Source organism: Hypanus sabinus, chromosome 14, assembly GCF_030144855.1.
Source record: "Hypanus sabinus isolate sHypSab1 chromosome 14, sHypSab1.hap1, whole genome shotgun sequence".
In the NCBI taxonomy this organism is placed as follows: domain Eukaryota; kingdom Metazoa; phylum Chordata; class Chondrichthyes; order Myliobatiformes; family Dasyatidae; genus Hypanus; species Hypanus sabinus.
The window spans coordinates 44,872,842-44,890,020 of record NC_082719.1 but is presented as its reverse complement, the minus strand read 5'-3'; the positions used below and the strand labels follow the sequence as shown (position 1 = coordinate 44,890,020).

The 17,179-nt window shown below is 35.3% G+C and overlaps 1 protein-coding gene across 10 annotated transcripts in view; it reads left to right on the top strand.

Annotated features, from left to right (window-relative positions):
* Positions 1-15,258, top strand: part of rbm47 (RNA binding motif protein 47) — a 146,037-nt gene extending 130,779 nt beyond the window's left edge. For 6 of the 10 annotated variants that reach the window (XM_059989072.1, XM_059989074.1, XM_059989073.1 and 3 more), the window contains 3 exons: positions 1,424-1,630; positions 10,797-10,972; positions 11,621-15,258. In XM_059989072.1, coding sequence (XP_059845055.1) covers positions 1,424-1,630; positions 10,797-10,972; positions 11,621-11,869 — 632 coding nt within the window. In that variant the 3' untranslated portion in view covers positions 11,870-15,258. The remainder of the gene's footprint in view (positions 1-1,423; positions 1,631-10,796; positions 10,973-11,620) is intronic. The other 4 variants (XM_059989077.1, XM_059989070.1, XM_059989076.1 and 1 more) reach the window with 4 other exon arrangements.
* The last annotated feature ends 1,921 nt before the right edge of the window (positions 15,259-17,179 follow it).

The following is a 17,179-nucleotide window of genomic DNA, read 5'->3' as shown; positions in this document are numbered from 1 at the left end:
CATTGAAGTCACCTTTTATATAGTTTAATATAGTCTATTTTAGCATAAATGTTCATTTTAATCTAGGAGCATGAAAAATAACTAACTCATCATTACAAATGGTGAATTTGCAGCCATTAGGTCTTTGCCCAAGGTTGTGCAACACTGTCGCCTGGGACTAGTCTACTTCTATTTTTATTATTCATTCAGTTTTGGTACAAGAACTCAAACAAATTTCCCTATTTGTATCTGGTGCTGCCCTAGTGAATACTTATTGTTTATCAAAGTACTTGCTGCATTGTAATACCAACAAAAACATCAGTTTTCAGATGTGAGCTAGTAACACCCAGCTGTGAATTGCAACTACCTCTGTTGTCCCATCACACTCTCTAAATTGTCAGACTGCTTATCGAACACTTACTATGATTAAATAAGAACTTTTACAACTTAATTGAGTAGACTATAAGTTCTCAATCTACTGCAGTTGAGGTTTTGTTTGCATTTAAAATTACAAATTCTGTTTCTTAGCCACCGACCAACTTTCTACATTGAAACTAAATAAAGAGTGCTGGTAATCCTGGTGCTATATCTTGGGTTCAGGGTAACTTTGAATTGTATATCCAAGGTCTCATTAAAACTGGCTATTTCCACTCCATAACAGATGCAGACTTCGTTGCTGCCTCAAGTGGGTGGTAGAACCATTATCTACTTCAGTTAGCCTTTTGCTTTGACAGTTCAGTACTCGTCTGACTGGCTGGCTTACCATTAAAACAATTATTTGAAAATTCCCCACTTTTTAAAAAAAATCTTTCCCTATGGCTGTGTAGTACCTTCCAGCCCTGTATTCCTCCTATAAAACTGTATTTAATATCTGGGCCCTTATCCACTGACTTAATAGAACATAAAAATCTAGAGCACATTACAGGCCCTTCAGCCCACAATGTTGTGCTGACCACGTAACCTACTCTAGAAACTGCCTAGAATTTCCTTAGTGCATAGCCCTCTATTTTTCTAACCTAAAAGGCTCTTAAAAGACCCTACTGTATCAGTTTCCACCACCAGTAATCTCTTTACCATTGGTAACTTTGCCTTCAGTTTTTCAATCCCTCAGCTCTGGAATTATGTTCTGAAACCATACTGCCTCTACATCTCTTTTCTCCTTTTAACCGAGCTTCTAGGTATCTCCCTGAACATCTGTCATGAATCAGCATCAAATTTTGTTTGCTAATCTTTTGCGAAGTATCTTGGGATATTTTACTATATTGTTGCTATACAAATGGAGAATATTTGTGTTCAAAATATGTCCGTAATCTGTTACTATGTTCCTTTAAATCAAAAACACCAATTATGACACACTTGCAAATAATCATACCTTCTGGAATCTGACAATGAAATGCAGTCTTTGAATGTATTTTTTAAAATTCGTTCTTTCTGCTTTTTAAAGCAGGCGCTGTGCGTGGAAGAGGTAGAGGGGCAGCTGGCAACAGAGCAGCGGGACCTCGCGGATCATATCTGGGCGGATATTCTGCAGGCAGAGGTATTTACAGCAGATATCATGAAGGGAAGGCCAAGCAACAGGACAAAGCGTATGAACTGATACCCAGCTTAGATCTGGCCACAGTCAGTCCAGTCGCTATGAAACCTGGTGCAGGTTAGTAAAGGAAATGTTTTGCTAAACATTTACCTTAACAGTCGGAGAGACAAAAGTGGAAATAAATAGCCAATAATTTAGGATTTTAAGATATTCCTCTAGGCCAGGTGTTCCCAAGCTGTGGTCAATTGATCCATTGGTGAATGATGGGGGTCTATGGCATATAAAAGGTTGGGAGCTCCTGCTCTGGGATAATGTATAATCCCAATTAACAGTGAAAAGCTAGCAAGTTTTGTGTCACTATTGAAGTCCCATGGATTTCAAGTCATTTTTTTTCCTTTCTCAATCTTTTTATTATTGTTATTAATATCAACAAAATAAAATTAATACATAGATAATGGGATTACAAACATACACATTTCAACTGAACATGAAAGAATACATAAGCAATGATTACAGTATAAATGAGTATTCCCAAATCATGGACGATATAAGTAACAAATAAACGAGGCAAACCTAGGTATATCATAATATATAATAAAAAAACAGAAAAAAGAAAAAGAAAAAAAATTATGCAAAAAAACCTAATCTAATAATCTAGTAACTAATAAGGAAAAAAAACAAAAAAAAAGAGAAAAAGAAAAAATGGAAAAAGAAAAAAAAGGGCTGTTTATAATGTCTCACAAAAATACAAAATCATCAGTGTCGTCAACTCCGATCCTCTCAACATATATAAAATCAAAACTGGAAAATCAAATAGGCTTGGAACAGGGTCATATTACATCATATGAAAATATTGAATAAATGGTCTCCATATCTTTTCAAATTTAATAGAAGTATCAAATACACCACTTCTAATTTTTTCTAAATTTAGACATAACATAGTTTGAGAAAACCAATGAAATACAGTAGGAGGATTAATTTCTTTCCAATTCAACAAAATAGATCTTCTAGCCATTAGTGTAAGAAATGCAATCATTTGACAAGCAGAAGATGATAAATGGAGTGAGTCCATCATTGGTAAACCAAAAATTGCAGTAATAGGATGAGGTTGTAAATCAATGTTCAATACCGCAGAAATAATATCAAAAATATCTTTCCAATATTTTTTCAAAAGTGGACAAGACCAAAACATATGAGTTAAAGACGCTATCTCAGAATGACATCTGTCAGAAATAGGATTTATATAGGAATAAAAATGAGCCAATTTATCCTTGGACATATGAGCGCTGTGCACAACTTTAAACTGTATTAATGAATGTTTAGCACATATAGATGATGTATTAACTAATTGAAGAATTTTATCCCAATTCTCAATAGGGATAGTAAGGTTAAGTTCTCTTTCCCAATCATTTTTAGTCTTATAAAAGGGCTCTGAACGTATCTTTATAATTATATTGTGAAGTTTTGATATTAGCCCTTTCTGAAAAGGGTTTAGTTCAAACAAATTCTCCAAAATACCTGAAGACACAAAATTTGGAAAAGTAGGAAGTACAGTATTTAAGAAATTCCTAATCTGTAAATATCTAAAAAAGTGAAATCTAGGCAAATTATATTTATTAGATAATTGCTCAAAAGACATAAAACAATTATCTAAAAATAAATCAGAAAATCGTAGTAATCCTTTAGTTTTCCAAGCTGAATAAGCTTGGTCTATAATAGAAGGATAAAAAAAGCAATTGGATACAATAGGAATATTTAAAACAAATCGAGTCAACCCAAAAAATTTCCGAAATTGAAATCATATACGTAAAGTATGTTTAACTATCGGGTTGTCAATTCGTTTCGGCAATTTAGAAAGAGCAAAGGGAAGAGAAGTCCCTAAAATAGAACCCAATGCAAATCCTTGTACAGATTTAATTTCCAGGTTCACCCAATGAGGGCTAAAAGATATATCCCAATCCTTTAGCCAACATATCAAATATCGGATATTAACTGCCCAATAATAAAATCTAAAATTAGGCAATGCCAATCCACCTTCCTTCCTTGCCTCCTGTAAATATATTTTACCTAACCTAGGATTTTTATTCTGCCATATATATGAGGAAATTTTTGAATCAACATTAGCAAAAAAAGATTTTGGAATAAAAATTGGTACTGCTTGAAATATATATAAAAACTTGGGTAAAATAACCATCTTAATAGCATTAATCCGACCTATCAGAAATAAAGATAGTGGTGACCACTTAGTGAACAAACATTCAATCTGATCGATTAAGGGTAAAAAATTAACCTTAAATAAGTCTTTATAGTTTTTTGTGATTTTAATCCCTGAGTAAATAAAAAAGTCATTAACTAATTTAAAAGGTAAATTTCCATAAATTGGAACCTGTCTACTTAAAGGAAACAATTTACTCTTATTAAGATTTAATTTATACCTGGAAAAAATCACTAAATTGAGCCAACAATGATAAAACTGCTGGAATGGATTTCTCAGGATCAGAAATAAATAATAATAAATCATCTGCATATAATGATAACTTATGTTTATCTGTCCCACGATTAATGCCAAAAATATTCTGTGATTCTCTGATAGCAATTGCCAAGGGTTCTAAAGCAATATCAAATAATAATGGACTAAGAGGACAGCCTTGTCTAGTGCACCAAAATAAACAAAAAAAGGGAGATCTTTGATTGTTAGTAAGCACCGAGGCTACTGGAGTATGATATATCAGTTTAATCCAGGAAATGAATGTCGGACTAAAATTAACCTTCTCCATCACATTAAATAAGTATGGCTATTCACCTCTATCAAATGCTTTCTCTGCATCTAATGAAATAACACATTCTGAAGTGCTATGTTAGGGAGTATAAACAATATTCAATAATCTCCTAACATTGAAAAAAGAATAGCGATTTTTAATGAAACCGGTTTGATCTTCCAAAATAATTTGGGGTAATACCTTCTCCAACCTGGATGCCAGTAACTTGGAAAAGATCTTGGAATCTACATTCAATAAAGATATTGGTCTATAGGATGCGCAGTCAGTACCTTCAATATTAAAGAAATGGAAGCTCTATAAAAAGATTGTGGCAAATTGCCCAATCTAATTGCTTCTTCAAAAACCCTGCATAACCAAGGAGAAAGAGTAGTGGAAAAACATTTTAAAAATTCTACTGTATACCCATCTGGACCTGGTGCTTTCCCAGAGTTCATGGAGGAAATAACCCCTTTAATTTCTGCATCCGTAATAGGAGTTTCTAATATTGAAAGATCATCTGATGATAATTTTGGAAAATTCAATTTCCCAAGAAAATCACACATGGTATTACAATCATGAGGGAATTCAGAATGATACAGGGAGGTATAAAAATCTTGAAATGATTTATTTATCTCATCATGGTTAACTGTCAAATCCCCATTCTGCTGACGGATCTTAGTAATTTGATGTTTAACCAAAGCATTCTTCAATTGACTAGCTAACAGTTTACCCAATTTATCACTATGTATATAAAAATCAGATCTGGTTTTCATTAATTGATTTTCAATCAAAGATGTAAGTAATAAACTATGTTCCATTTAAAGTTCAACCCTTTGTTTGTAACGCTCCTTACTAGGACTGATCGAATATTTCGTGTCAATCTCTTTAATTTTATCAACCGATAAAAGAGTTTTCTTCTTAATGCGTTTTCTCATACCAACAGAGTAAGAGATAATCTGTCCACGTATATATGCTTTAAAAGTGTCCGAAAATGTTCCGCAAGAAATATCATCCATGGAATTAGTTGAAAAGAAGAAATCGATCTATTCCTTCATAAATTTAATAAAATCCGGATCTTGCAGTAAGGTAGAATCAAATCGCCATTGTCTAGCATTAGAAGCTGTATCCATAAATTTAATAGAAAGTTTTAATGGAACATGGTCAGAGATGGCTATAATATCATAATTACAACCACGTACTGATGGAATAAAACAAGAGTCAATAAAAAATAATCAATTCTTGAGTAGGAATGATAAACATGTGAGAAAAAAGAAAACTCTTTGTCCTTAGAATGCCGAAATCTCCAAATATCAAAAATTCCATTATCAGTCAAAAAGAGTTAATACAAGTGGCCGACTTATTGGGTAAAGTCTGAGTAGATATAGATTTGTCCATCAAAGGATTTAAACAACAATTAAAGTCACCACCCATTATAAACTTATATTCATTTAGATTAGGTAGAGAAGTAAATAAGGACTTTAAAAAAAAGTCAGGACAATCCACATTTGGAGCATAAACATTAACCATAGCAACCTTTTTGTTAAAAAGTAAGCCAGTAATTAACAAAAAACTACCATTCGGATCCGAAAAGATATCATGTTGGACAAATGCAATAGAGGAGTCAATAAAAATTGAAACTCCCTTTACTTTGGCATTCGAATGATACTGTTGACCCCTCCAAAACCTAAAAGCGATAATTGTCCTCTTTCCTCACATGAGTTTCTTGTACAAAAATAATATGAGCATTAAGCCTTTGGAATACTTTGAAAATCTTTTTCCGTTTAACCGGATGGTTTAAGCCATTAGTATTCCAAGAGACAAAATTAATGGTCTGAGCCATATTTCTGAAATCAACCCTTTGGTAAATAAAGGGTTAACCAAATTATGAACTCATGCACCCGGAAGAGGAACAAAAATATGGAGCGGACCCGGAAGTGACGACAGCATGGAGATTTTTGTAGTTCAAAATCAGCCCAAATGAAAAAAGTGAAAAAAACTGATATAAGAAACATAAGGTTTAGAAAAAGACTTCCTACCCCCCACCCAAGAGGAAAAAAAAAGACCACCTCAGCCAAGGATAGGCTGGGAAAGGGAAAGATGAAACTAAATCTACCCCTATATCAGCAGAAGACAACTCCGTATATAAAGGATAAAAAAAAATCCACCCAAACTCTAAAGAAATTATAATCACTATACTAAAACCAAACTTCTTAATATAATTGGTAGTAAAAAAAAACCAAAGAGAATATAATCACTAGTAACTTATAAATCAGGTTAAAACCCAAACAAATCAAAAAAATTTAAACTGTGATAAGAGATGCATTATAGGAAGAAGATGAGAGAAAAAAAAGCGAAATCAAAAAAAAAGCCAAAAATATTTTAGAGAAAAAACTGCCATCTTAGTAAAAAAAAATTCACCCTCGAAGGATTAATAATAATAAAGTACAGTGGTTGAAGTAAGTAAAATAAAAATTAGTATGTCGAAAAAAAACTTTAACTAGAGTATAAAATATAGAGTAAACCTACACCAATAGCCAGAAACAAAATCTGGTTTTGGAAATAAAAACCATCTTGCATGATCAAAATCACTCATTTATTAGAGAGGAGTGTCCGTAGCAGTAGGGAAGTTCTCATTCAGAAAGCTTCTCGCTTCAGATGTAGAAAGAAAAATACGACGTGGAGCATTCGGAGGCGAGATTCTGAGCTTCGCAGGGTATAAGAGCGCAGGTTTTAGATTTTTCTCATAACATTCAGACAGCAGAGGTTTAAAAAGAAGCCTTGCCTTCTGGACTAAAATCTTCTACTAATCGAAAATTGTAATCTTGAAATTTGACCATCCCTACACGCCGAGCCACACGAATAAGTTGCTCTTTAACATGCACATAATGAAATCGGACAATTATAACCGGTGGTTTAGCTGAAGCACTCAGTGATCGACACATAATTCTATGAACGCGATCGAGTAATGGAGGACTGTCTGGGAATACAGAAGGGAACACATCCTTTAAAAGTTGAGCAAAGTACTTCGTGTGGTCCCCTTGTTCAATACCTTCTGGTAAACCAAGTACACGTAGGTTCTGTCTTCTGGACCGATTCTCAAAGTCGACACTATTGGTTTTAAGTGTTTCCACCTGTTTAATCGTCGAAAGTAAGTTCTGCTACAGTTTTTCAATTATCTAGTCTCGCTTCCGAGCATCCTCTTGCAGAGTTGCAATTAGAACTTGCTGCTGGTTAACTACTGAATCCGTCTTATCCATATAATCTTGAAAAGCCTTTATATCTTGTTTAAAAATTTGTCATTGTTCTTAAAATTTTTGATTTAAAACCTCCAATAACATTTCATAAGTCAATTCAGTACGCTTAAGATCGGTCTGCTTTTTCTTCCCATTGCCATTAGGATTCTTCCTAGGTTCTTGCCCTTTTGATCTAAGAGCCATTTCTGTATTCATTTCTTCAAAAATTCACAATAAACTCTTAAAGATAAATCCAAGAAAGTAGCAAGAATCTTTTGGTGTAGGTAAAAATAAGTTAAATAAGGGTGATCATAGGTTTAAAAAAAGTAAAGGTTATGGAGCGAATCTGAAACGGTACTCACTTCATGAGCGTCTCCTGCTGACTCCCTCAAGTCATTTATTTTATCAAGGAATCTCATGGCCACGAATGATCTGCATTACATGAGGTTATGAATAGCTTACCATGAATTATTTTATATGCTTACCAGAGGTTCGGGTTACGATCTGGTATTGCTATTGAAGTTTAAACATTACCATAGTTTGTGGTTGTGAATTCATTTGATGATGTTCCATATTTGCACCAAAGCAAATAATTTAAAATGATAACATGATGTCCGTAAACATGGAAGAAATAGTGACTTCTTAACATGACAGATCTTTATTACCCAGATCAGAGTGATCTGGCATGCTAGCTACGTTACTAAACTTAAAGTGTTCACTGTTTTAGCTTTTTTTAAAAAAAATTAGGTACTCCAAGCTTTTTAATGCTTTTTTTTAAGCATTCACTTTTCTTTTAAATGTGATTCTGTATTTTGTTTCAACAATTGCTTCTGGTAGAGCAACACTTGTTTTATTAGCCCCTCGGTGGAAAAGAAAAATCTACTAAAAACTCCAATGTGCAATCTGCTTATATCTTTCCCGGATGCATCCTCTAATTACTGAGCTTGCTGACCCATGAAGTCATTTCATTGTTCCCCATTTATCTCCTTAAAATACATCATATTTTTGAATGCACCTCAGTGGATCTTGTAATCTTAACTACTTTATCCTATTTAGACCCAATGGGCACTTGGTCTCTACTGGGAATGTTGGGGAAATTCTGCATATTGGAACAATTATGGGAGCTTTCAGCAATAATAGGCAAATTCAAAGCCATGCCTATTAATAGAAACTTTGAGACTTACAAAGTATCCTTTCCTCATGTGAGAGCATTCTGTGACCTCATTATCAACACAGGGAATGTTCTTCCCTCGTTCTTGTTCTGTTAAGTTGTCTTTATACTTTGTAATCATTTTTTAAATCTACAAACTTATAAGTCCTTTTTCTCCTCCTCCTCTGGTCCTTTTAGTTTCATTATTTTCCATATAGAGTTTGCTGCCTCTTAATTTTCATCCCAAAATGTATTCCCCTGTATTATGTTTCATGATGTATTCTGATGTCTTTTAGTCAACATTACATCTACCAATAATCCCTATATTTATATGAAAATTTTATATTGTTAACTCTAACAGATTACATATACTGAAAAGAGAACTGGTCCCAATGTTTCATCGCTTCATTTCAAATAAAACATTACCTTTCTTTTCTCATGGTCCCTAGATCAATATTCCTTTCAATAACAGTGTGGGAGCCTCTTCACCTTTCTCTTGCTATTTGTTTTGCCTACGTCCAATTGAAATCTACATCGTACTACTGTATCTGTCTCATCTATTAGCAGAGAATCCCATCATCTTTGCCTTCACACCTAAATCAAATCCCCACGAATATTTTTCCCAGCTTGATATCTTTGTAACCGTGTCTCCATAATGGCTGTTCAATCAATCTGTTCTTTTTCATTGTGCTTTTAGTTCACAGGTCTTTGTTCAATACATTTATTTATAGAGCTCTTTTAACCACTTTTCCTTGCATTACCTTACTTTCATTCTATTTCCTCCTTAGTCCTGTTTCTTTTTCTTTCTACTTTTCTGTTTCATTTCTATCCTGCCGTCTTCTCCATAACCTGCTTGGATAACCACCCCCTCGCCATACCAGTCTAGTTTCTCCCCAGCATTCACCCACAACGATATCAGTCCTGGCCTCAGCTGGGTCTAACCAGCTTGTACAGATCCTTCCCAATGCCTTGCGAATCTAACTTCCAGCTCCTTACACCATCCTTTGAGCCATTTGGTCTTTTCTATCCTTTTTAAAGCTTTTTCCTCCACCATCCTGGGATTACTACTTTTTGAGGTCATCCGGTTAATTTTTCATCTCCCTCGAGTCTGTTTGCAGGATTTCGATCTTTTTACCCAGATATTGTATTGATATAATGACTGTTAGCTTTTCTCCTCCCCTACTCTATCCTTATTAAACTTCTGGAATTTCCTACCGCCACTTTGTGTTGTCTTTATTTCTTGTAATGACAAGGCATAGTACATCTTGGAGTCATAGTTGTGGGTTGCAGAAATACTATTTGTCCCCCTTAACATTTGAATCCTCAATCATTATAGCTCTCCCATTCTTTCTTCCTCTTCTGTTCAGCTGAGCCACCCATGGTGCACAGATTTTGCTCTTGTTGTGTTCCCCTGAGAAGCAGAACAGTATCCAAAATGGTTCATTAATCTACCTGAAGGGTAGGTAAACCATGTGCTAAAAGTCATAATAACTATGGGAGTCTGATCCCACGGCCTTCTAGAAAATATCCTAATTGCTACTAAAAAGTGGCTATAAAATTGTAAGCTGTTGTAAAGCACTGGGATTGATGGTGCAAAATCATCTTGGCCATTTTATCTCTTCCTGCCACACCACTAGGTTTCTGTGGGATTAACTTTGATCATTTCAAACTTGACCATTCCCTCTCTTCAGCTATTGTACCCTGTTGAATCATTTTCCATTATGCCTGCAACATCTCTGCTGCCACTTGCATGACCACTCCCCCTACCCCCCGCTACTCTTGGGAAACATTGCCTTGGACTCATACATGTGAGTAACTGCAGCCAGAAGAAATTAAACAATTGAAAGTTTCCCAATAATACCTTGTGATTCTATTGTAAGCAATGATCAGCTATGATGCGGTGGTGAATTGTGAAGTAAATGAAGGGAAACTATCTATTGCTGCCCAAATTTGAAATGAATTTTACCTCCATCCAACTTTAAGTTTTTAAATATTCTATATGCTGTTAAAATTTCACTGCATTCTTTTAAAAATCAGTTTTCTGGACTGTATGCCATGAAGTTGCATTTAATCTGTTCACATGTTACAGTAATATTATAACTGGTAATTTTAATTAAAATTGGTATTTTATCCGATTTCAGTGGCCATTCCTTCCATTGGAACCCAGTATCCAGTGTTTCAGGCAGCTCCAGGCACCAAGTTAATGGAAGAAAACAAAATGCATCCAATGGAGCACATTCTTAATCCTATTGCTGTTCAAACTGATCCGAATGGAGCGCCCATCATTCCATCCGTTTCCACTCCTCCACCTTTTCAGGTTAAATAAAGTTATTTTTCCTTGTAAGAGTGAAATGTTAATCTTTATTCTCTCTGCAATTATTGCAGTTATGTTCTACTGATTAATAATTGGTTATGATTTGATTAGCCATAAATGGTCACCTTAGAATGATTGGCGGGCTAAGAATGGGAATTATCACTTACAGGATTCCTACTTCTGATTGGTGTCAGTGGCCCTTACTTTAGACAAATAACAAGGCTGGATTGGCCATGGCTAACTTGATCTAGCCCACTGATGCTGATGGTTTGCATAAGAAGTCAAGTTTGGGCAGCACTCTAGGAACAGAACTACAAGATAAATCAGGACAGGAGAAAATCAGATTGGGGAAAAATATAATTGCATTAAGCAATAATTTACATGTTGAAGCACAGATAATCATAGAATTAAAAATAAATTATTTAAAATGCTGGGAATACTGAGTAGGCCGGGCAGCCTCTGTCTGCCCCAAATATTGCCTAACTGGCTAGCACTTTCTACTTTTGTTTCAGATTTACAACTTCAGCAGTATTTTATCATTTATATCACTCCAGAAATACTGAGTTTGGCTGAGCCACAATTTGTTACCCACACTTTTAAATTGTGACTGATTTAATTGTTGCAATGCCTTGATGTTTTCTTTCTTTGCAGACTCGCTCGATAACTCCGGTGTATGCAATGGCTTCCAACATTCAACGAATTCCCGCAGCTGGTTTCTATGGGGCAAGTTATGTTCCAATTGCAGCTCCTGCTTCTGCTGCTACCATGGCAACACTGCAAAAGAATGCGGCCACTGCTGCAGCAGTAGCAGCTTATGGAGGATACGCTAGTTATGTACCACAGGCATTCCCTGCAGCCACCTTTCAAGTTCCTTTACACGATTTCTACCAAACCTATTAGGATTTTATAAACAAAGACTTTATAATAGTGAAGGAATACACTGGTATTTATGAAGAAAAAAGCCAACATGGTTCATTGTGTAAGATTCTAATTTGGGACTTAAACTTCATACCAAAAAACTATGTGAAAGACCGAAATGTTTTTTTAAAAAAAAATCTTGTTTGTTACTAAATTTTGAAAGTGTTTTAAATGTTTTTGAGGGTTAAGAACCTTTCAGTAGAAACCATTCTATGCATTCTATGAAAACACTTTATTTGAAATTGTCTTGTCTTAAGTAAACATAAGATCTTCCGTCCATAAGGTTTGAACTCTTTGAATGTGGACAATTAGAAACTAAAGGTTAATACATGTAGGTATGGGTTCTTACACACTATACTATGAGGTTTTGTGTGATTTGTTCACTCCAGTTATTTATCCTGTTGGTGCCTTCAAGAAAAACTCAGCCTTAATTGAATCACATATCCTTAGATCCTCATAAACGTGCAGATAAATAGTGATCAACATACACAATATATATCCTAGCATAGGCCTGTTGTGGCCAAGAATTGTGCACAGTGCTATTCTTTTTAAAAAAAACTTGAGTTGTTTCTTTGGTGAGCAGCACCATTTCTTTTCTTAGTACATTGGGTACAAATGATCTAGGAACTACAATATTAAAAATTTGGACTGTTGAGCACAAAGCCAGAATGTTGCTTTCATTTGTTTTCATAATTTGGGCTCTTTCAGGGACTCTTCCAGCTTCACAGTGAGTATTTGCAGTGCTGACCATCATGGGATTAGGTATTCAGATTGAGATTGGAAGACTGAGGAGGAAAGTATCTAGAATTGTGTTTGTCTCTTGAGGCAAGGTGTGCATTATTTTGAAAGAGGAAGAAAAGCAAGGGAAATAAACAGTGGTAGGATAAGAGTTCTTGATGCTGGATAGTACACAGGACAGTAAGTAGAAGATAACCATTAGGATGAATGCTCAACCTAGTGAAAGCAAGGCTTAATTATCTTTTGCAATGCCTTTTTTGTTTTTGCTCTAAGCTCAGCTGAAATACTGAGTTTTGTTAGGACAAGGAATGAAATAAGCCTTGTCAGCATGAAGTTCTATTAAAATAACTTCTTATCATGTTAAAGAAAATTTATAGCTGATCTGTGGTGATAAAGTAGTTATGGGTACTAATGTTGTATTTTGGTTATGTAACAAATTAGATATATGTGTGAGTGTGTACATATTATGTTTTAATATAAGTTTATGAGCAAAAGTCTTTTATGGTGCAGCAACACATGGTATGTGGTTTGCCACAGAGTTTTACCAATTTCTTTCAATACTGTTGAAGAAGCAAAAGAAATCTTTTATTATTATAGTAGGAACTAAATGTATTTTTGCAGTGTTTCAGTGGCCTGTAAAAGAGACTTTTATATAAAAAAAAGTCATGTTAAAACATGTTGTGATATTCACTAAAACCTGCATAATGTGACCATACTCTTTGGGCCAACCAAAGGAAACTGATTAATGATATGCAGTTGAGCTACATTCATTGTTTTTGACCTGGGGAAAAGTTATTTGGTTAAAATGGTGTAGATTATTATGTTTTTTTTAAAAAAACAGCAACAGGTTTGCCTCTTCACACTTTCAACTGTTTTGAGAATAGAAGCTCTCATGCACTGTAAGAACATATTGATAATCTCCCAGAAACACTAATTACTATTGAGAGGCACATTATAGATTGTTTGGTTTTAATGCTTCACATTCCATATTACCTTCTCACTCAGAGTACCTTAAATAAATTGAGATAAGAAAGGCAGTTGTTGTACTTGTCAGCACTGCCTCAATTGTTTAAAAGCCAAAAGTGAATTAAGCAATCTTGTGCCTCTTGCTTAAAACCAAATGAGGTATCTTTATTTTTTTTAAAAAAGGCAAATTCTCAATATTCGGAGGTCACGTTATATCTTCCATTTCTTAATACAAGTCACTGTTCTTGCCATCCTTAAGTCTCACCGGAAATGCCACTTTTTATAATTCATGAATTATTATACACTGGAATATGCACCCCTATGTCACAGCTTTGCTGTTCCTTGACATAACTTTTTGAAGTGGAGTCCAGTTCACTACTTCTGTAATTCTCATTCCTAATGTTGTGTCTATGATATTCACTTTAGCATGTTAGATCTGGTAAGAACTAAGCACGACATCAACTTGGAGGTGTCTATTTTCATCTGCACTAATAAGATGATTAAAGAGGCAAAAAATGTCCCCTTTTGGTTAGACTTGAAACATAAGATAAAGGTTGAACAATTTCAAATACGCAGGGTGAGGAAGCTTCTCTTCAACACTCCAACAGTAAGCAAACACTCCCTTTCTTAGTGGCTAAATTCAATGATGCTGTTGAATGCCAAGGGAATTTTTAAGATCTGAGCAATATTTTCTTTTTCATGTAGCCTCGTGCCCCAAATTAAAATGATGAATCATTGCGCACTAAAATATTACCCAAACTATCTGTAAAAGCATTAAAGTATCAAGAAAACTTTTACCAGGCTAATATATTCTAACTGCTGCCCAACTTACCATCATGGATTTAGTATGTCAAATTCTTCAGTCACATTTTCTGCAGGCTTTTAGGTATAGTGTCTAAAATCAAGATTTAATAATGTTGCCAACAAAATAGATACTGCTGCTAGAAAATGCCTCTTTTAGTTGAAGTGCCTTGTTCTTAGAAGAAATATTAATTTTCATTGGGTAAGACCACTAATCAAAGTACAAAAAAAGTTTTTCTGTTTTGAAAATGTATGTTAACTTAAAAAGGAGGGGGCTGTGGTCAGATTTTGAGAATTTGTTTTATTCCAAAATACTTTTATTTGACTGAATAGTTTCTAATAGCCCAGTGAAATAAGAAGAATGTAGATGTATTTAAAAGCAATATTTAACTTTCAAGATGCATTCAAGACCCAGTTAGAAGTGGGAGAGTACTTTGGAAGAAAAACAAAGGGTTTCAAGTAACTGTGTGTCAAGTAGTAAAAGCTTAATGTATTTTTTATTTGCTCTTTTGTTTTTGCTCTGCACAAACAAGGACCCGACAGTGACCTTGCAAGGCCAAAGTATTGAGTGACAGCTTTTGGTAGGGGCCTGTAAAAGGCTAGGTTGGGATCCAGACTTGTGCCACTTTCTAGCAGCCATTTTATTCAAGCAGCATTTCTTAAGTTCAAAATGTTGGTCTGGTGCATATAAAAGAACAAGGTATATATAGACAAGTCTTTTAAAACTAATGTGCCTTATTAGCAAACAAAAGCATTACCATTAGGTGTTTGAACTGTTTTCTATTTACCTTGTGTTTTAAAGGCTTAAGCTTAGTCTGTTGCATTTATATTCTAAAGCAGTAGTTAATAAAGCATTATGAACCCTGTTTTGTTTGGCTTGGTTCTTTTGTAATATAAATTTTGGCAATTAAATAGATTCTCTATTGATTTCAGAATTCGCTTAGACATTTGTTGCCTCTACGAGGTGGAATACTATGGGAAAAGCTGAGATTAAAATGTTTGAGCTGTTACCACTAACATTTCTTTTGTAAAATCAGAATTTGGCAGTACTTTGTTTTAATTATGAAGATCATAAAAATCATTAGAATTAGTTAAATATTCATGTACTCTTTTTCTTAGAAAGTAAATGACAGTTTGGCATATAGATTGTGATTTTCATAATGAAGTTTGAGCCAAATCCAGTACCACTAAATATGTGATCCATGCATGAAGTTACCGTAAGACTATGCTTGCACAGCATCTCCTCCACTTATGGGATTCGTGTTCTGGGACTTCTGGCTGACTGGAATACGCTGGATTTGTTTGCTGATGAATGTATGAGCACTTAACTGACTTTCAAGATGATTCCCTCAATCATTGCTTAAGTTTGCCTGTCAGCTTTCAGTAGGCATGCCAATGGGCAGAACTGTAGCAAGCTTCAAGTGAGTGGTCACGTGGAAACAGCCGTGGTCCCTGTCTGGGATTTATTTGGGGAAGAAGGTCTTGGATGAGATGGTGCCTACCAACATGGCCAAAAGCTTTCAGGCGTTAGTTTGTAGACAGGAAACAAGCATTCGGTTTCCGCTTTTCACGACACTCCAAGATACAAACCAGCCTTTAATGAATTTTAACTCCAGTTATCTTTGTATCATTATAATACAGACAATATAGTTCTCAGTTTGCGTCCAGAAAGGTCTCTGGTAGAGTATACCCACAAAAAGTTGCCCAGTTCCATTTGTGTATAAATATCGTTTTTTGCTAAAGAAATGTTTTTGACTGAGTCACTCCTTCCTTTCAATTCTCCCCTTTCTTGATGCTTGCTGGAGAACTGCTATCAGTGAAGCAGATGGTGCAGGATTGAAACCGGGAAAAGGCAAGCTGCATGTGGAGAACTGACCGGTGATGCAGAGCTGGCAATTGGGCAAAACACCTTGGAATGTGTCAACCTTTCTGAAATGTATGTTTTGAGTAAAAGGTTAAAACTCCACCTTGTGGCTGGTAAGGTCATTTGGAGGGTCATTTGGTCAGCCATTGAGTCATACCATAGAATGCATAGTGACACATCACAGAAGTTGATCCAGTCAGTGCCAAGCATCCAACATGGTTTCTTTAAAGGGAATTCTTGCCTAACAAATCTGTTGGAATTCTTAGAGGAAATAACAGGCAGGATAGACAAAGGAGAGTCAGTGGATGTTGTTTACTTCTATTTTCGGAAGGCCTTTGACAAGAAGTCCTACATGAGGCTGTTAAACAAGATATGAGCACATAACAGTTTCAGGAAATTTACTAGCATGGATAGAAGACTGGTTGACCGGCAGGAGGCAAAGAGTGGGAATAAAGAAAACCTTTTCTCCTTGGTTGCCAGTCACTAGTAGTGTTCTGCGTTTGCACTGCTTTTTACATTGTATGTTTGTGAGTCGGATAACAGAGTTGATGGCTTTGTAGCCAGGTTTGCAGGTGGAGGGACAGGTGCTGAGGAAGCAGGAAGTCTGCAGAAGGGCCTGGATGGATTGGGAGTTTGGGCAAAGTGGCAGGTGGGATATAGTGTAGGGAAGTGTATGGTCATGTACTTTGGTAGAAAGAATAAAGGCATAAACTATTTTCCAAATGGGGAGGAAAATTCAGAAATCAGAGGTGCAAGGGGACTTTGGAGTCCTTGTGCAGGATTCCTTAAAGATTAACTTATAAGTTGAGTTGGTGGTAAGGAAGGCAAATGCAATGTTAGCATCAATTTTGAGAAGACTAGAATACAAAAACTAGAATGTAATGCTGAGGCTTTATAAGCATTGGTCAGACCACACTTGGAAT